Raw genomic sequence first — 20,601 nt, 5'->3', positions numbered from 1 at the left:
GCAATTTCCTCTGACTGAGACCCCAGCGAAGAGGACTGCTGCTGCTGCTAAGTCACTTCAGTCGTGTCTGACTCTGTGTGACCCCATAGACGGCAGCCCACCAGGCTCCCCCGTCCCTGGGATTCTCCAGGCAAGAACACTGGAGTGGGTTGCCATTTCCTTCTCCAATGCAAGAAAGTGAAAAGTAAAAGTGAAGTCGCTTAGTCATGTCCGACTCTTAGCGACCCTATGGACTGCAGCCTACCAGGCTCCTCCATCCATGGGATTTTCCAGGCAAGAGTACTGGAGTGGAGAGGGTCCTGATTCCTGTGTGATTTCTTGATTTTGAGTTTTCATGGAACTAGAGTTTCCCTCCGGTCACTTTCATCTGGGGCTGAAATTCCTCCCGCGGTTTCAGGCCATGGAGTTGATTTCCCCTGGCCGTTTCCTTGTGTTTGGAAAGGTGCCACTTTGCTTCCCATTCAGTCGCCTGGCCCCTCTCTCCACTCTCCCTTAGACACATCACTGCAGTTATGCTTTTATCAGTTTCTCTGACCGTGAAACAGGCAGGAAGACACTCACGGATAGACCTGTGATGAGAACTGGGTGAGAAAGTGGCTGCAGGGCCCTGTCCCCACCCTGAGCTCGACACACCACAGGCGCTCTCAACTGTCAGCTGCTGTTCCCTTTCACCTGCTCCTGTGAAATCGAGGTTTGCACCACATTGGGAACCTCAAACTGGAGAGAATGTCAGTGCACTGGCCTTGATTTCAGAGGCTGGATTCTCAGAGTCAGCCTCTTCCTAGCACAGAAGTTAGAAGGAGGGTGCCCGAGGAAAGGTTTTCCCCGTTTTATAGACGTATCTGGGAAAAGTGGCTCTAACTCTGTCCCTCCTTCCCTGTGGGTTGTTGAAGAGCTGAGAAGGATGTCAAGGTTTTCTGTGAGTGACACAGACCTTGGTCAAGTCATGGAGTCACTGATGCACAGCCCAGCCTTTATTGACACACTTATGGAGCCTGAGGCTCAGAGAAGCTGGAACCCCACCAGGCTGGCCACCGAGAGAAGCAGAGCCAGGACCTGCAATGTCCACTCCATTCCCAAGCCTGAGATGAGTTATCCTCATACCTCCTTGCCACCAGTTCCCAGAGGCTCCAGGCCACAATGGAAGGTCCCTATCTATCTGCTGGGAAACTCCAAGGAGGCCACATGGAAGATGAAGCCAGCAAACTTTGAATACACTGTGATTCATATTAATTTATATCATCTGGGCCACCAGATGCAAAGAGTTGACTCATTGGAAAAGACTCTGATCTGGGAAAGATTGAAGGCAGGAGAAGGAGGAGACAGAGGATGGGATGGTTGGATAGCATCATTGACTCAAAGGACATGGATTTGAACAAACTACAGGAGATAGTGAAAGACAGGGAAGCCTGGTGTGCTGCAGTCCATAGGGTCGCAAAGAGTAGGACACGACTGAACAAATAACACTTTCATTACACTTTGGGCTCTGGAGCTAGACTGCCTCCTTATACTCCCCTCCCTCCCTGCTATCTCTTGGCCATGTGCCCGCCACCTGCTTTATGCCTACCCTTCTCCAGCTGCAAAATGAGGCAATAAAAGTAGCTGGCTCACAGGATGGATGTACAGACTAAATGTCATACAGCGAGTGCCCTATAAAAATGAAGCCTAATAACATCAGCTCCCTGCAAGTCAGGGCCCCACAGGACACACTGGAAAGAACCCCAAATACATCACTGCAGAAAGTAACCCCTTCCTTCATCTCACAGAGCTTGTTCTACCAGACAGTGAGCCCCATGGGAACAGGGACTTTGCTCCCATTCTATCCCCAGTACCCCACCCAGTGGGGATGTGGAATAAGCACCTGCTGGACACCTGGATGAAAGCATATGTAGCAGAAAGAGCCCAGAATCCAGTGGATGGAAGATCAGATTTCAGGTCCTTCATGTTACAATTAAGAGCTGCAAGAGCTCAGGAGGAAGGAGGAGGAGGAGGAGGAGGAGGAGGAGGAGGAGGACCTTAGAAAATGTGATGGGTAGGGATTTGAGCAATGGTTCTCAAGCGGGGGCGATCTGCCTCCCAGGTAAAGTTTGGGGCCATTTTTGGTGTCATAGCTATGGAGGTGCTATGGATATCTAATGAGTAAAAGGTCACAGATTCTGCTAAACCTCTTACAATGTATAGAACTGTCCCCACATCAAAGAATTGATGTCAAGAGTCATCAAATGGCAATAGAGCTGAAGTTGAGTAGCCCTGGATTAATGAAACATGATATAAAACCCATAAAATCACATACAGTCATTATTAATAGCATTACTAAATATAGCATGTGCAGTATTTGATTATTAAAATGTAACGTTTTCAAGGGCTCCAAAGGTAGCTTTAGTATGATTTTAAATGTTTAAGTTCTTTACAAGATGAAGCAGATAGAAAATTCCTTTCTCATCAGGGGCTTCTTATACTGCAAAGCTTTGTCAACTGCTATTGAAAAGACCTTTTGGAAAAATCACCCCTGCTCTGATCTTTGGCTAAAATTGGAAGACAAGCCCCATGGTGCATTTCTCAAACTAATGGAAGCTCAGCTGCCCGGGTCCTTGGAAGCCTGGACCAGTCCCTGGAACCAGATGCTCCACCTCACTCAGTGGCCTTTTGCCAGCTGAGACCATGATCCATTAATAACTGTGTTTCCAGAAAATTAGGCAGTGCTAATTTTAATTTTGTTCTCTGTTTAGAAAGTGAGGTCCAGAGAAGTCAGACCTAGGGCATCTCCTCGACGTTTGCACAGTGGTCCAAGCAAGGCTGTGGCCCAGTCTGTACCCTTTAGGCCTCAAGCGTACTGAGGTCATAGATCCTGCTATATCCACTTCTGCGTCCCCAGGTGCCAGTCCAGGATTATGATGCATCTTTCAAAGGACCAGTGAGAATCTTCCATGGGAGCTGATGCAATAGGTGCCCAGCTCATGTCCCCCTTAAAGCCTAGGACAGTAGTCCCATGACGCAGGGGGACCTTTGCTCTGCCCAAGAGCTTCTTCTGGTTGAGGAAGCACACCTGACCATGCAAGAGGCAGGTGGCTGTGCAGGGTGTTTGTGTCTTTAGTGGCATCCTTCAACACATGAGGGCTCAAAGTTGCAGATGAATGATTCAAGGCAAAGGAGGAAGAGGAAATGGAGAGTCTGCCACGTGTATGCGTCACCGACGTCATCTTGGGCCTATTCAGTTCCTCCTGTCCTTCCACTAACCCTACCTAGGACTGTGCTGTGCAATAAATCTCTTCTCCATTGTCAGTGGATTTGTAAAGAATGTGTGTGTGCGTGCTCATTTGTGTCCCACTCTTTGTGACCCCATGGACTGTAGCCCGGCAGGCTCCTCTGTCCGTATAATTTGTCAGGCAAGAATACTGGAGTGGGTTGCCATATCCTCCTCCAGGGGATCATCTTCCCTACCCAGGGATTGAACTCTTCTCTCCTGCATTGACAGGCAGATTCTTTACCACTGCGCCACCTGAGCAGCCCCTTTGTAATGAACAGATATTGTTTAATGATCATAGATATTATTTAGCTTCCCAGATGGCGCTAGCGGTAAAGAACCTGCCTGCCTTTGCGGAAGATCTAAGAGACGCAGGTTCAGTCCCTGAGTGGGGAAGATTCCCTGGCAGAAGAAATGGAAAGCCTCTCCAATACTCTTGCCTGAAGAATCCCAGGGACTGAGAAGCCTACAGTCCATAGAATTGAACAGAGATGGACAAGACTGAAGTGATTTAGCACACAGCATAATGATCATTAGGTCCAAGTAGCATCTCTGCTCTGTTAGTCTCCAAATAAGGACAAAGACCTTGGCTGACATATTTTTGGCACCCACCCATCATAAATCAGATAGGGTCTTGACTTAGGAACTCAGTTTCTGTCTTCAAGCACTTCCCTTCATAACTGAGCTTAACTATAAAACTCCTGATGGTCCCTTAGAAGTATGGAGTGCAGCTGGGGATGCTTCCAGATTGCCATATGCCTGATCCAAGTCGTTCGTAAGTTACCCATACAAAACTTCATAATTCTGCTTTATGGAGCTGCCCTCCTGCCTCACTTTTCAGTCTCAATATACAGTGTCAGTTCGTTGGGCATTTTTCATTCCTTCTGTTCTTGGGGACATTTTTAGATGGGATTCTTTTGGGCTTCCCAGATGGCTCAGTGGTAAAGAATCTGCCTGCCAATGCAGGAGACACAGAAGACTCAGGTTCAGTCTCTGGGTTGGCAAGATCCCCTGGAGGAGGAAATGGCAACCCACTCCAGTATTTTTGCCTGGAAAATTCCATGGACAGAGGAGCCAGGTGGGCTATAGTTTATGGGATGGCAAAGATCTGGACACAAGAGAGCGTGCATCAACACCCGTGACTCAGCCAAGAACTAACTGGAGGAGGCACAGTTTGGGTGCATGGGTCTCTAGGAGAAATTCTCAAACCCTGAGGTGTCAGAACGACTGGAAAGATGTAAACTGTAGAGTCACAGGCCCATTCTCTCTACTTCAGATTCAGAAGGATGCTGTACTTGTTTCCTAGGGTGGCTGTAACAGGTGTCCCCACCTGGATAGTTCACAACAACAGAAATGTATTGTCTCACAGTCTGGAGGCAGAAGTCTGAAGTCAAGCTGTCAGCTGGGTTAGCTCCTTCTGGAGGGGCTGATGGAGAATCTGTACCAGAGCCCCTCTGGCTTCTGGTGGCTGTGGGTCATCCTTGGCGCCCCTTGGTTTGTAGATGCATCACTCCAGTCTCTGCCTCCATCTTCACACAGTCTTCTCTGTGTGTCTGTGTCTCTTATCTTCTTCTTAGGACATCACTCATATTGGATTCATGGGCTTCCTTGGTGACTCAGGGGTAAAGAATCCACCTGCCAATGCAGGAGATGCGGTTTCTATCCCTGAGTCAGGAAGATCCCCTGGAGAAGGAAATGGCAACCCACTCCAGTATTCTTGGCTGGAAATCCCATGGACAGAGGAGCCTGGCAGGCTGCAGTCCATGGAGTCATAAAGAGTCAGGCACAACTGATGGGCTGAACATGCATGCATGCATTTCGGATTAAGAGTCCTCTGTTCCAGTATGATCTCATCTCAGCTAATATCTGCAACAACCCTATTTCCAAGGGTTGGAAATAAGGTCGTATTTTGAAGTCCTGGTGGCTAGAACTTCAGCATATCTTTTGGGAGGTCATAGTTCATCCTGTTTAACAGAGGCAGCAACTCTAAATGCTAACAACTCCCACCCCAGGAGTTCCTGACAGGAACCCCCGTGACCATGGCACTTCCTTCCAGTTCACCTTTGCAGCACCCTCTGCACAGACAAGGGCCTCCCCAGTGGCTCAGTGGTAAAGAATCCGCCTGCAGTGCACGAGACACTGGAGACATGGGTTTGATTGCTGGGTCGGGAAGATCCCCTGGAGGAGGGCATGGCAACCCACTCCAGTATTCATGCCTGGAGAATTCCATGGACAGAGGAGCCTGGTGTGCTAACACCCACGGGGTCGCAGAGAGTCGGAAATGACTGAAGCATCTGAGCACGCACATAAGACACGGAGGAGATAAGGTCTGTAATGACTACGCAGGGAGTAGGAACAGTGTGTTTCAGGCGGACGGCCAGGCCTGCAGAGACCAAAAGGAGAAGAAACTGCCAGAGGAGGCAAGGAGCGGGCAGCAAGGTCCCAGCAGAGCATGAAGGGAAGCTTGGTTCAGTGTCTCAGTGTCCCCTCTCAGCATCCCACTGGCCACGTGGCTGATGTTGGAAAGGTCTTTAATTTTCCAGCTACTCCAGTGTCAGCAGAACAGGTGCTTCATAAACAGGACTGCAGAAAGGAGTGCAGGATGCGTGGTGCCTATCTCGCTAATATAAAAGAGATTTTTGGAAACCCCTTTCACTCATGCTCCTAGATGTCTACAGAATCATGTTATTCTCCAAGAGTGATAAAAATGCATCTACAAAGAGGATTGTACAAAATATTTATGACACCTTAATTCCTAATAGATAAATTCTACAAACAGCCCAAATGTCCACAAGAAAAATGGATAAACCATGTGTGTACTATTTATATCAGTTCAGTTCAGTTCAGTTCAGTTCAGTTGCTCAGTCGTGTCTGACTCTTTGCGACCCCATGAATTGCAGCACGCCAGGCCTCCCTGTCCATCACCAACTCCCGGAGTCCACTCAAACTCATGTCCATCGAGTCGGTGATGCCATCCAACCATCTCATCCTCTCTTGTCCCCTTCTCTTCCTGCCCTCAATCCCCCCCAGCATCAGGGTCTGTGTAAGGAGTCAGTTGTTCGCATCAGGTGGCCAAAGTATTGGAGTTTCAGCTTTAGCATCAGTCCTTCCAATAAATATTCAGGACTGATTCCCTTTACAATTGACTGGTTGGATCTCTTTGCTGTCCACGGGACTCTCAAGAGTCTTCTCCAACACCACAGTTCAAAAGCATCAATTCTTCGGCACTCAGCTTTCTTTATAGTCCAACTCTCACATCCATACATGACTACTGGAAAAACCTTAGCTTTGACTATATGGATCTTTGTTGGCAAAGGTATGTCTCTGTTTTTTAATATACTGTCTAGGTTGGTCATAGCTTTTCTTCCAAGGAGCAAGTGTCTTTTAATTTCATGGCTGCAGTCACCATCTGAAGCGATTTTGGAGTCCCCTAAAATAAAGTCTGTTACTGTTTCCATTGTTTCCTTTTCAGTTCAGTTCAGTTGCTCAGTCATGTCAGACTCTGTGACCCCATGAACCGTAGCATGCCAGGCTTCCCTGTCCACCATCAACTCCCTGAGTTTACTCAAACTCATGTCCACTGAGTTGGTGATGCCATCCAACTATCTCATCCTCTGTCATCCCCTTCTCCTCCTGCCTTCAATCGTTCCCAGCATCAGGGTCTTTTCCAATGAGTCAGCTCTTTGCATCAGATGGCCAAAGTATTGGAGTTTCAGCTTCAGCATCAGTCCGTCCAATGAATACCCAGGACTGATCTCCTTTAGGATGGACTGGTTGGATCTCCTTGCAGTCTCTCAAGAGTGTTTTCCTTGTTTCCTTTTAACAGATGAGAAATTGCAGCAGGGTGGTTATGGGTGGCTGTAATGTGGGTCCTTTCCCGGGTACATCATGGAGCAGGGATAGGGTTTGACATGGAGGGGTTGGCAAGGTACAGGACAGCATCCTTGTGGGGAGAAGCTGGGGGAAAGACACTGCTCCCAGCACACCTGCCCTGACAGGTAGCCTATTAGCCTCAGGGCTACTGGGGAGCAGAGACACAGGGACGACAGAGCAGAAACCTCCGTCAAACCCACACACATCTCCCCTTTCCCATCTTCTTCCATTCCTCCCACTTTCACATATGCTCATTCTGACCACCCCCATCTGGAAGACAACTTCCATCCTCCATCTTTATTTTGACAACTCCTGTTAACGGTGCCAGCCTCACTTCAACTCCATGACCACAGCTCTCACGGGGGTTCTCAGTATAGCTGGGTGATCTTACTACATTCACCTTTCCACGTAAGAAAGAACATCTGATTGGTCAAAGCCACTATATAGTTGGGTTTCTGCTAAAAAACAGCCAGATGCCACCTGACAACACAAGGAGGGGTATCTCATTTTCATTTTCTTTTTAAGGGAAACAACTTGGGTTCTTCAGGTTCCAGATGGAAGCGTCTTCTGACACACAGTGCCACACACAGTGTGATTGCTCCCTGCTCGGGTCTGTCACCCTCTGCATTTCACAGGCTCCCATTTTCCACCCAGGTACTCTTTGAGGATGCTACAGTCCCTGCCTAAACCACTGGAGGACCCGAGCCAAGGCTGCCTGGAGCTCATTCTCACTGTGGTCCAAAGTGCCCAAGCTGGTTTCAGCGGAAGTTCCCAGGACTGACTGTCTACCGTGGGGAAGGGACCATGAGCCTCAGAGCAGACAGGACCACAAGGAAAATGTGATGGGTTCTGAAACCTCTTATAATCCTAGCCCTCACCTGCTCCAAGTTTCTTCCCATCCTGCTGGGACCAAGGACATGATCAGTGTGGGTGAGGCTGTCTGAGAGATGAGTGATGTTGATGAGTGAGTGATGTTGTCTGGCTTGGTGTGTCTGTGTTTGTGTGTCTACTAGCCTAGATTTGTAGCCACCAGGACAAAGGACAGGCTACTGCCTCCTTCATCTCCCCCAGCGCCCACTGGGAATGGGGCCCTGTCCAGCCCATCAACCCAAACAGCCCTCCCCAGGGCCCTCACACCCTGCTGCACCTCCCGCCCACCCCCTGGCATACTCTGGGAATTCAAGCTTCTAATCCAGCTGCGGGTGCCCACCTCTGCCAGGCCACCTTGCTTCTCTGTGTATTGCCCTCACTGATGGACCTCCATGCCCTGGCCTCCTCGCCCATCAGGGCACCGCCAGGCATGGCACCTCCAGGAGCTTCCCTGACACCCAGGCTGAGCTGTGTGCCTGCTGCAAAGTCATGCCTGGGCTGCCCTCTCCCACAACGTGTGGACCCTCTGTGGCTGCCACCTGCGAGAAGCCGAAAGTGGTGGAACACGGGTGAACACATAAGGGTCAACTGGGCATGTGTCCATCTGGCCCTCCTGGAGGGACGGAAGTGGATCTGATTGTCTCTGCAAGCCCGAGGCCTGGGTGAATGACTAGATAAATGGAGCTATGTGCTGTGAGTCCTGCCTGCAGGGCCTCGGCTCCTGTTGTGTGAGCCCACGGCCCCTTGAGGCCTCTCTCTGAGTCATCAGGCACTGGTGGATGGACCCCCAGATGGTAACATGGGTGGGACCAAGCCTGAGCCTCCACTTCCTCGGCTGCCGTAAGGGCAGTCATGTGATCAGGTCAGTCATGTGATCAGGTCAGCCCCTCCCACCTTACCATCATCCTGTCTCCTGCCAGTCCACAATGCTGGGGTCCTAGCACAGCCCACACCACGTTATCCCATCAAATAATGATAATCACAACAACAATCATAACAGTTACCCTTTTCCTGAATACTCCTACCACGCCAGGCCTTGAATCAACCTTACAGCAACCACACGGCAAGGGCGTGATTTCCACTTTGTCGTTGCTGACAATGAGGCTCCATGATGTTAAGCGACCTGCCCTGGGTCGCTCTGGCAGCAGCAGACCCAGGACTTGATCCAAGGCAGTTTTTCTCCGGGTCTCGGGCGCGTAGCCATCTGCTGGCCTGCCCCTCCATGCCAGCATCCTGTGTGCCATCAGTCCTGCTGTGGTCACCCCACTTCACATAAAGACCCCCGGGGCCCAGAGAGGTGAAGTTGGAGCCTTGCTTGGGCCAGACGGCAGAGGCAGGATTAGAATAATGGGGTCTGCCTGCTGGTTCCCTTCCAGCATCGTGGCTGGCTTCATGGGGTTTGGGGGCCTTGATTCACCCAGGGAGACCATGGGTCCCTTGAAAGGGCTCTGCCCAGTGGATCCTGGTAGCATACTTACTTCTCTCTGTTGAATACGATGAATTCCTTCCGCACGGTCTCCAAGCACTGCTGGAGGTGTCCATTCTGTCAAAGAGCACAGAGAGGGGACCGTAAGTGATGACGCATCCTCCCCGGAGTGAGGACGACCAGACACTGATCTAAATAGGATGCTTGGGGATGGGGACAAGCTAAGCAGCTGGAACAGCCCTGACTATACAGGCGACAGTGTCATGGGGAGGTAAGGGCTGACAGAAGAAGATGTTTTTCTACATGTTAAGCCATTAAATGCAATGTCAAAGTCTTGTTAAAATGGGCTATGAGTTGAGTTTGTTTGTTTGTTTTTACATTTTGGCCACATGGAATGTGAGATCTTAGTTTCTTGACCAGGGATCAAACCTGCACCCCACTGTGGTGGAAACACAGTCTTAACCACTAGACCACCAGGGAAGTCTCTGGAATATGAACTGAAAATCAGGAGCCTGGTTTCCTGATCACTTGAATGTTCATGAGGCCTGATTGAGCAGCACGGTGGGGGAGGGGGAATTCAAGGCCGTCACGCAAAGATGCTCATTCTCCTCAGGAACAGGAGCCAAGGACCACGGTCTCACAAATGTTCTAACACACATCTCACAGCTGCCTGGATGCAGGATGGACGTGCACGTGTCTGCAGGACCCCCACCCACTGTGGGCCCACGTGAATGCCCACCCAGGCCTCCCCTGGCCAACTTCTGCATTAGTCCCAGCACACAGCCTAGGGTCCACAGTACTTTTAGGGGCTACAGAGATATTTTTTTCAAATAAGCTGAAAAGAATGAACTTTTAACACCGAATGCTATATTTGTCTTCATAGCAATGTAATCATAAATTGTAATGTTTAATATATTTTGATGGAGGAAGGGAAAGTTGTGGGGTGAACTGTGTCCTCTAGAAAGATGTGTTGTAGAAGCAACCTAAATGTGCATTGACAGATGAATGGATAAAGAAGATGTGGTGCATATGTACAGTGGAGTACTCCTCAGCCATAAAAAGAATGCTGTAATCCCATCTGCAGCAACATGGACGGACCTAGAGAATATCATACTGAGTGAAGTCAGTCAGACAGAGAACGACAAATTCCAAGTGATATTAGTTTGTTGTTGTTGTTGCTGATTATTCAGTCATGACTGACTTTGGCAACCCCATGGACTATAGACTGCCAGCCTCCTCTGTCCATGGGATTCTCTGGGCAAGAATACTGGAATGGGTTGCCATTCCCTTCTCCAGGGGATCTTTTCTATCCAGGGATCAGTCCTGAGTCTATTGCATTGCAGGCAGTTTCTTTACTGCTGAGCCACCAGGGAAGCCCATGATGTTACTTAAGTGGGATCTAAAATATGACACAGGTGAACTTATGAAAAAGAAACACAAGACATAGAGAAACAAAAGACTCACAAGACATAGAGAACAGACCTGTGATTGCCAAGGGGGTGGAGGTCGGGGAGGGAAGGATTGGGAGGTTAGGATTAGCAGATGCAAACTATTAAGTACAGAATGGATAAACCACAAGTTTCTGTTGTACAGCACAGCAGGAACTATATTCAATATCCTGTGATAAATTGCAATGGAAGAGAATACAGAAAAGAATGTATATATTCTTGTAACTGAATCACTCGGCTGTAGGGCAGACATTAACACAACATTGCGAATCACTATACTTCAATAAAAATAAATAAATTGAAAAACACACGTTGAGGTCCTAAGGCCATGTACTGGTCAATGTGACCTTATTTGGAAACAAGGTCTTTGCAGATGGAACTAGTTAGGATGAGGTCAACCTGGAGCAAGGAGGGGGGTGCTTCCTAAATTTGATGACAGGTGTCTTTAAAAGAGGACTGTGTGAAGACACAGAGAGACACAGAGAGGAAAATGCCTTGTGAAGATGGAGGAAAAAATGAGAGTGATGTAGCTATGAGCCAAGGGGTGTCAAGGGCTGTAGGCCACCGCCGGAAGCTGTAAGAGGCAAGGAGGGAGCCTCCTGAGAGCCTTTGAGAAGGCACAGCTCTGTTAATACCTTGATTCTGAACTTCCGGTCTGTAGGATTGTGAGTGCACACATTTCAGTTGTTCCAGATCAGTGTGTGACACTTTGTGATGATGGCCTAGAAAATTAATACAAGGACCCACAAAGGGTGGCCTTGGATGCCTCCACAGTATAACACCTTTGCAGAGGGTGTGGGAAAAAAGAAGAATGACTTTTTTTCTTTCTCTTTTCTGAGAACAAAGAAGATACAGAGAACAGTGAGCAGGCCTGAACATTCCTAGTTTTTTTGCTCCTAACTCTGCATGTCTGTAACTAAGTTTGCTTCACTCCTATTTTCCTTTGACTCTATGCTAAATACATCCTGTTTCTGGTATTCACCCGTACAACACCCTTCCCCTTGTAGTTACATATCAGAAAGAAGGCCGCAAGGCACCGAACTGCCAGACTCAATTACTGGGTTACTGATGCCAGCCTATGACTGTCTTTGAAACAATTCAAGAGGAAGAAATCAAGATCCTAACGCATTAGTACCTCATCACCAACTCCTGACTTTGATCTTATATAAGCTCCTAGGCTCCTCATGGAGGTGGGGGCGGGGGCACAGTTCTTGGAGGCACGAGCCTACTGTATTCTCCTCTCCACTGGCTGAGAATTAAATCCACCTTTCTATTATCTCCAGACTCTGTCTCGTATTTTTTATTTAGCTTTGGTGGGCAGAGAAGGCCAAGATTTTGGCCAGCAACGGGTGCTGGGCTCTACTGGGCGCAGCACTGAAGTCCCTTGGCATCATTCTTGGGTTCCTGATCAGAGATACAGAGATTCCTACACTAGGAGCCGTGCTAACGTGAAAGATGAGAGCTAGAACGTATCGACTCAAGCGATGCTCTCACAGCATCCTGCTCTGAAAGATCACTCGTTTGATGGAGGCATTTGATTGACTGCAAACGAAGGCATTTGGGAGGGTGAAGTGACATGCCACACTCCCCGCCCACCCCTCTTGTGGCTAAGGAGCAGCTCAATCACATTCACTGGACTATAGGGTTCCTCTCTGTCAGGGTCTGCTCCCAAGACAGCGCTCACCAGAGGACAGCTGTCCTTAGAGCCGTCTTTGGATCTGTTCTTTGCCAACCTCTTCTTCTTTTTATGAAGTGGTTTGGATTCAAGAATCATCTCTTCAAGTTCAAATGTGGGATCGCAGTTCAGTCTCCCTTTCTGAAAAGAAGTGGAAAAGGAAACACGGTTTGCCTTGGTTCCGCATCACTGATTTGTATTTTCACTCATTCATTCAATCACTCATTCATTCAATCACTCATTCAACAAGTAACGGTGAGCTACTCCTAGGGTGTGAAAGAAAGTTGTGAAAGTGTTAGTCACTCAGTCGTGTCAAATTCTTTGTGACCCCACAGACTGTAGCCCACCAGGCTCCTCTGTCCATGGAGTTCTCCAGGCAAGAATACTAGAGTGGGTTTCCATTCCCTTCTGCAGGGGATCTTTCCAACCCAGAGACTGAACCCGGGTCACCTGCATTGCAGGCAGACTTTATACCATCTGAGCCACCAGGGAAGGCCCCCCCACCCAGGGGACATATCTGCTCATTTCTGTCCTGATGATGAACACTGACACATTCTCACTGCACATGTCATTCATTTAGCCCTATAACCCCCACCCACCTGTTAATATCCACATGTTTCCTTCATCTTATGTGTGTTCATTTCATGAGATTGAGTTCAGTTTACCAATCTGGTACTTTTCACATATTTTCTCATACCCTCCTCCTCACGTCATTACTACTTTTTCTGTTAATATAAATATCATTTTTAACAAATCCATTTAAAGATGCCATTTCTGGCCAAAAAGTGAAAGTGAAAGTCGCTCAGTCGTGTCTGACTCTTTGAGACCCCATGGACGGTAGCCTGCCAGGCTCCTTTGTCCATGAAATTATCCAGGCAAGAATACTGGGGTGGGTAGCCTTTCCCTTCTCCAGGGGATCTTCCTGACCCAGGGATTAAACCCAGGTCTCCTGCATGGCAGGCGGATTCTTTACCATCTGAGATACCAAATCTACCCAGTTCTCCATCCTGGCTGCCAGGTGCCCTGCAGCTGAAGCCAGTTGACCCTCAGGCCTGTGGTCATCCCTGGGAGCCTCTGGGCTAGCTCCTCAGCCTCCTTCCTGTCAGCCTCCTTCATTCATCCTCAGCACCCACCTGTCCACTCAATGGTGTAAACCTGACACTTTTACCTCCCTGCCAAAAGCACTGCAGTGTTTAGAGGGCACAGTCCAAAACCCTTGTCATGATCTCCGGAAGTCTCCAGGGTGTAGACTGTGGTCCCTTCCACCCTCATTCCCTACTGTTTTCTTCTATTTTACTCTGCTCCAGCTATAAAGCTTTCTCACTGTTCTTTGGAAGCTTTTTGCTGCCTGGAGGTGCGTGATCTTGATATTCCCTCTGCCTGGAAAATTCCACCCTGTCTTTACAAGCCTGGTTCCTTCACTTGGTTCGGATTTCTGCACCTCTACCTAAAAGCAGCCTCTGCCTCCTTCTCCTTCACCCCGTTCTCTCTCTGTCTCCTAGCTCGTTCTGTGTGTAGGAATTGGCATCACTGCCTGATGTCACGTTACACGGTTACTGGTGACTCACTGTCTTCCTCTCATGAATCTGAGTAAGCTCCAGGAGTTGGTGATGAACAGGGAAGCCTGGCATGCTGTAGGCCATGGGGTCGCAAAGAGTCGGAGATGACTGAGCAACTGAACTGAACTGAACTGTTATATATTTACTGGTAACTCACTGTCTTCCTCTACCCGACAGGCAGCTTGTGAAAGGGTGGCTCATTGGCTCCCATTACCCTGCTCTCACCCGCCCAGGGCCTGGATCTGTGCACATTGAGGGTGTGATTTAACAAGAAAAAGGAGGTTTTGTGCCCCTGAGGACTCACTACAGGGAGGGAAGCCACCCAACTGGACCGCGCAAATCAGGTCCAAATCCACGCCGAATCCCAGTGAAAGGTGATTCCTTTGGAGCTCAAATGATGTGGCCAGCAACCCCCCTCCCCCCTGCCAGCTTCCAGAGTGTTCCTGAATACCCAGGAGGGAGACCCTGCACAGGGCTGGATGTCATAGAACAGGACCTCACTCACATTGGGCACAAAGCCGGGTGTCAGTGCCTTCTCCAACACCGCATCCCAGTTCATGTCGGCCAAGTAGGGTGTGCTCTGGACGTCACCAAGGCTGGACAGGCGGCTCTCAGGGTCCTTGGTCAGGAGCTGCAGGCAATGAGCAAACATATGCAGTTGGGCAGGACTGAGGTTCGCAGAGCCTCCGAAGATGGAGTCTTGGGAAAATGAAGGTGCCTCTGCTTCCACGTTCCATGAATGTTGTGCCCTGTCTGGGCTGCTTGTGTTGAAGCATTGTACATGCTCAGTTGCTAAGTCAGGCCCAACTCTTTGTGACCCTATGGACTGTAGCCTGCCAGACTTCTCTGTCCATGGGATTTTTCCAGGCAAGAATACTGGAGTGGGTTGCCATTTCCTTCTCCAGGGAATCTTTGTGACCCCAGGATTGAACCCGCAACTCTGCGTTTCCTGCATTGGCAGGTGGATTCCTGACCACTGAGCCACCAGGGCTGCTTATTGAAGTGTCACGTATGCTTATACCTGTTTACAGTCAGGGAGGAGCTGAGAGGCTAGGCTTCCCCAAGGTCAACCAGCAAGGGCCTCTTTGGGACTAGCTTTTCAGCCTCCATGCTCCCCTCAAGGACTCTTACCCTGGGATGTGCTACCTGCCAATGATGTCTGCAGAGGCTTCCAAATAAAAATAAAAAGAATCAGCTGTCTCGTTTTGGAACGTTCAGCTTGGTAATGGGATGCATAATAAAATTTTCCCCTAGACAGCTATGAGGTGACCTCTGCAGCCTGACGGAGTAGTCTCATTTGTAGCCAAGATCTCATTTTTAGCTTCTCTTCAAATAGAGTTTCTGCTAATAAGGGGTGATGCAGTAAAAGGAAAAAAAATTAGCTGTATCGTATTACATTGCATCCAGAGGGGTTTTCAGGTTTCAAAACACTGGCTTGTCTGATGCTAAGAACACAGCGGCTACAAATGAAAGACAGGACCCAGCCCTGGGACAGCCACTCGGTAGCCATGTAGCTTCAGAGGAGCTGCTGACTGAGACAAACATGTTTCCTCTGAAAGCAGGAGGAATAATGGTAATTCTCCCACTTCTGGTTCATGATTAAGATGAGACCCAAAGGGGGTTGGTGAGGACCTGGGACACCTCTTGGCAGGATGGCATGCCCCGACGCTGGCAGATGGTGGCTGGAATCAGGACCCCCTCACCAGGCGGCTCTCACCGTCACTCCAGCTAGTAGGCTGGACACCTGGCAGATGCTACCTGCTGATCATGGGGGCCTCTCTCTAGGAGCTGCCCCCCCAAAAGGCAGGTGCAGATTTAAACAGAGATGCTATTTCAATGCATGGGGGTGAAGTTTATGGTTTAGGGTAGAAGCTAGTTCTCTGACTCCCTGGGTGTGCAGGAGGCAGTGTTGGCAGGTGGGTAAGGCTTCTGGGTGATTCCAATCAGCAGTTGGGGTTAAGGACCACTGATGTCTAAAATCCAGGAGCTCAATCTCCCCTTAAGCAATTTAACTAATGAGTAATTCCCCAAGTTGTCTACAGCAGGGGTCCACAGCCTCCAGGATCTAATGCCTGATGATCTGATGTGGAGCTGAAATAATAATAGTGGAAATAAAGTGCCTAATAAACCTAATGTGCTTGAATCATCCCCAAACCATCCCCCTACGCCCAGGTCCATGGCAAAACTGTCTTCCATGAAACTGATCCCTGGTGTCAGCAAGGGTGGGGACTGCTAATCTGCAGCAGTGGAAGGATTAAGAGCTGACATCTCGAGTTCAGAGAATGAATGACTGTGTTAGTCGCTCTTTGCAATCCCTTAGACTGTGGCCTGCCAGGCTCCTCTGTCCATGGGATTTTTCAGGCAAAGAGTTCAGAGAGCTTAGACTCAAGTCCTCTGCTGCCCTCTAACAGCCTTGCGGGCTTGAGTGAATAATTTTGCTTTTCTAAGCCTCAGTTTTCCCATCTCTAGTATAGGGGTAATAACAGGACTCCTCTCGAAGGGCCTGTAAGGACTAAATGAGCAGAGTATAGAACACAACATTCCCCCAACGAGCACTGGCTGCTATCCTCACAGTTCCTTCATTAAAGGTAACTGGTGCCCACTGAGCATGCGCACACACCTGCCGACCACACGCAAGGCTCAACCCTGCGTCTTGGAGGATTCTGAGCGAGTTTAGCCAAATGCCAGCTGCTGAAGAAGGGCATCAAAACCCACTGCCTATGCCAAACTGGAGCTTATCAGAACACAAACAACGGGGCCCACCCCGCCGTTTCTGATTCAGCAGGTCTGTGGTGGAGCCTGAGAAACTGCATTTCCAACGTGCTCTCCCAGGTGATGCTGGTCCAGGGACTGTACTTGGAGACCCACTACTTTATTCTACTAGTAAGAATTCCAGATGTTCAAGCTGGGTTTATAAAAGGCAGAAGAATCAGAGATCAAATTGCCAATATCTGTTGGATCATCAAAAAGCAAGAGAGTTTCAGAAAAACATCTACTTTTGCTTTATTGCCTATGCCAAATCCTTCTACTGTATGGATCACAATAAACTGGAAAATTCTTCAAGAGATGGGACTACCAGACCACCTTACCTGTCCCCTGAGAAATCTGCATGCAGGTCAAGAAGCAATGGTTAGAACCAGACATGGAACAACAGACGTTTCCAAACTGGGAAAGGAGTATGTCAAGGCTGTATATCATCACCCTGCTGATTTAACTTACATGCAGAGTACATCATGTGAAATGGCGGGCTGGATGAAGCACAAGCTGGAATCAAGATTGCCAGGAGAAATATCAATAACCTCAGATATGCAGATAACACCACCCTTATGGCAGAAAGTGAAGAAGAACTGAAGAGTCTCTTGATGAAAGTGAAAAAGAAGAGTGAAAAAGCTGGCTTAAACCTCAACATTCAGAAAACTAGGATCATGGCATCCAGTCCCATCACTTCATGACAAATAGATGGGGAAACATGGAAACAGTGACAGACTTTATTTGCTTGGGCTCCAAAATCACCGCAGTTGTGATGGCAGCCATGAAATTAAAAGACACTTGCTCCTTGGAAGAAAAGCTATGACCAACCTAGACAGCATATTAAAAAGCAGAGATATTACTTTGCCAACAAAGGTCCATCTAGTCAAGGCTATGGTTTTTCCAGTAGTCATGTATGGATGTGAGAGTTGGACTATAAAGAAAGCTGAGAGCTGAAGAATTAATGCTTTTGAACTGTAGTCTTGGAGAAGACTCTTGAGAGTCCCTTGGACTGCAAGGAGATCCAGCCAGTCAATCCTAAAGGAAATCAGTCCTGAATATTCATTGGAAGGACTGATGCTGAAGCTGAAACTCCAATACTTTGGCCACCTGATGCAAAGAACTGACTCACTGGAAAAGACCCTGATGCTGGGAAAGATTGAACGCAGGAGAAGGGGACGACAGAGGATGAGATGGTTGGATGGCATCACGGACTCGATGGACATGAGTTTGAGCAAGCTCTGGGAGTTGGTGATGGACAGGGAAGCCTGGCGTGTTGCGGTCCATGGAGTCGGACATGACTGAGTGAAGTGAACTGAACAATTCCTAGGAAAAGTCAGGAGATAACCAATTTCTTAAAGCTCAGTGAGTTAAAAGATGATTTGTAAAAATTTTAAAGAACCATATACATTAAATATTTCTAATTATTAGAAGTTGGTAGCGGGGTGAAAAAAGTCTGAGGTCTTTGTCATCCCAGATTTTACTTCAGGCCACACCGCTCTGTCCAGCGGCTTTGTGATCTTGAAGTGAGATGGTGAGAGCACTTCCGTGAGATGTTAGAACCCCGCTGACTTTGGTATTTTCACCACTGTCCCTCCATTCGTCCTCTCGTTCCTTAGTCGGCTGGTCTGTTTGTTTCTGCACTAAGTGACCAGCTCCCTGGCCAGGTAGACGGGCGGCTGCCCCCTTACCTTCTTTAGCAGGGCGACCATGCCCTTGCACCACGTGGAAGAATAGTGGACACGCTCCACCTTGAACATGTTAAGGATCTCGTCGATGGGCGTGGCTGAGTGGATTTCATACGGTCTCTGCAACAAGGGACAACAGACAGCATCAGAGACGGCCATCCACACGCCAGACACAGAGAACAGACCTGCGGTTGCCAAGAGAGACAGGGTAGGGGAGGGATGGACTGAGATTGGGATTAGATGATGCAAACTATTACATATAGAGTGGATAAACAACAAGGTCCTACTCTATAGCACTGGTAACTATATTCAATATCCCATGATAAACTATAATGGAAAAGAATGTATGTATCTGTATCTACTTATATCTATGTCTATATATGCATAACTGAATCACTTTGCTGTACAGCAGAAATTAAGACAACATTGTAGATAAATTATAGTTCAATAATTAAACTTTGGCCACCTGATGCAAAGAGCTAACTCACTGGAAAAGACCCTGATGCTGGGAAAGATTGAGGGCAGGAGGAAAAGGGGACAACAGAGAATGAGAGGGTTGGATGGCATCACTGACTCAAAGGATGGGAGTCTGAGCAAACTCTGAGAGATACTGAAGGACAGGGAAGCCTGGCGTGTGGCTGCAGTCATGGGGTCACAAAGAGTTGGACATGATTTAGTGACTGAAAATCAAAAATAAATAATATATTAAAAAAACTGTGTCAATATGAGGGGTGGTTTATTCTTTCCCTGCAGGTAACAGTGGGTGTTCCAATTACATGGCTGAGCAGGTGGCCTGGACCCTAATGTCAACAGTGACCAGTGCAGGAACCCAGTGGGTGGGTGTTCTCTTACAGCCCCAGAAGGGTCAGTGATTGGTGAGGTCACATAGCCAGGAAGCGGCAGAGGCAGGACCCATACCCTACAGCCTAACCCCAGAGTCTCTGTTCCAGACCTAGGCCTGCAGAGAGGAGTGGCTCTCACCATTCACAGCCCCCCACCCTCTGGCAGGCTTGGCTGCATCTTCCCTGCCCTGGCTGAGCCACCCCACAAGTGAGCAGGGCAGGAATCACCAAGTCTGGGTCTGGTTGGGCGAGGGAAGCAGGGAGGCTGGGCCATTTCCCCCTGCCATCCTTTCTTCTGCACCAGAAGGATGCCTAAGCCCTGTTCACCAATTCCCCAGCACGGCAGAGCACTGAGCTTTCTGACACATTCTCTTGACATTGGAGTGGGCAGATTTCTTTTCTTTTTTTGGCCTCCAAACACCTCTCAAAGCTTGGAAAGGCTCCTTTGACAGGGACCTTGCGGAAGTGGCTGAATAGTAGCTGACTCCCTCCACCCCTCCCACCCAAGAACAGCTCTTTCAGAGCCTCTTCTTCACCCTCCACCTGGCTGTGCACTCCAGGAAGCTTCCAGGTTTCCATCAGGGTCACATGACCCAGGGCTGGAGCAGGCAACTGTTTCCTAAGCGTGTATGTTTCAATGACCAAACTGATCCTGGAGAAATCCGGAGGAATGAGCTCATTGTTAATCCACGTGACCTTGGTTGACTGGTATGGAGTTCCTGCGAAGCGGTGGGGGGCGCTCCTGGTAGGTGGGATTACAAAACCTACATCTCTGTGTCCTCAGGGCACCGAGCAGTATCTGTTGCCCAGCAGGTCCCGGAGCAGAATGACAACAAAGATGACGGTCAGATCATTCACGGTTGCTGATGGAACACAGACCGTCAACCTAAACACCGTGCTGGGCTCCCATGGTGCATAAAGGGCCAGCTCCAACCTCGTGGAACTTGGATTACCATGGGGCTGCAGCAACTGGAGACATCAGCTGGGAAAAGGGAGGTGATCCTGAGCCCTGGTTTGGATACAATTCCCTGGAAGGAAGTGTCTGTATCTCTATCAAATGGGCCCTGCCCCCCCACCCCCCTTGCCGAGGAAGATGCCTGCCGACATGGGTACACCTGTGCCTTCTGATACATCCACCTAGAAAGGGGCTTCTGCCTGACTGGTGCCTCAGCTCAGCTCTCGCCTTCCCTTCGGACCTAGGAGCCAGCCGGCCTTGCAGAGGGCTTAG

At 48.9% G+C, this 20,601-nt stretch overlaps 1 protein-coding gene across 1 annotated transcript in view; it reads right to left on the bottom strand.

Moving 5' to 3' along the window:
- STK32B (serine/threonine kinase 32B) overlaps positions 1-20,601 on the bottom strand; it is a gene marked incomplete at its 5' end in the record, with an annotated part of 406,524 nt that overhangs the window by 18,985 nt on the left and 366,938 nt on the right. The window contains 4 exons of the mRNA XM_010847794.1: positions 9,466-9,530; positions 12,546-12,677; positions 14,601-14,726; positions 18,535-18,651. Of these exons, the coding sequence (XP_010846096.1) occupies positions 9,466-9,530; positions 12,546-12,677; positions 14,601-14,726; positions 18,535-18,651 (440 nt within the window). The remainder of the gene's footprint in view (positions 1-9,465; positions 9,531-12,545; positions 12,678-14,600; positions 14,727-18,534; positions 18,652-20,601) is intronic.

Source organism: Bison bison, unplaced genomic scaffold, assembly GCF_000754665.1.
Source record: "Bison bison bison isolate TAMUID 2011002044 unplaced genomic scaffold, Bison_UMD1.0 scf7180017864255, whole genome shotgun sequence".
NCBI lineage: Eukaryota > Metazoa > Chordata > Mammalia > Artiodactyla > Bovidae > Bison > Bison bison.
The sequence above is the reverse complement of the archived record's forward strand: the minus strand, read 5'-3'. Positions and strand labels throughout refer to the sequence as shown.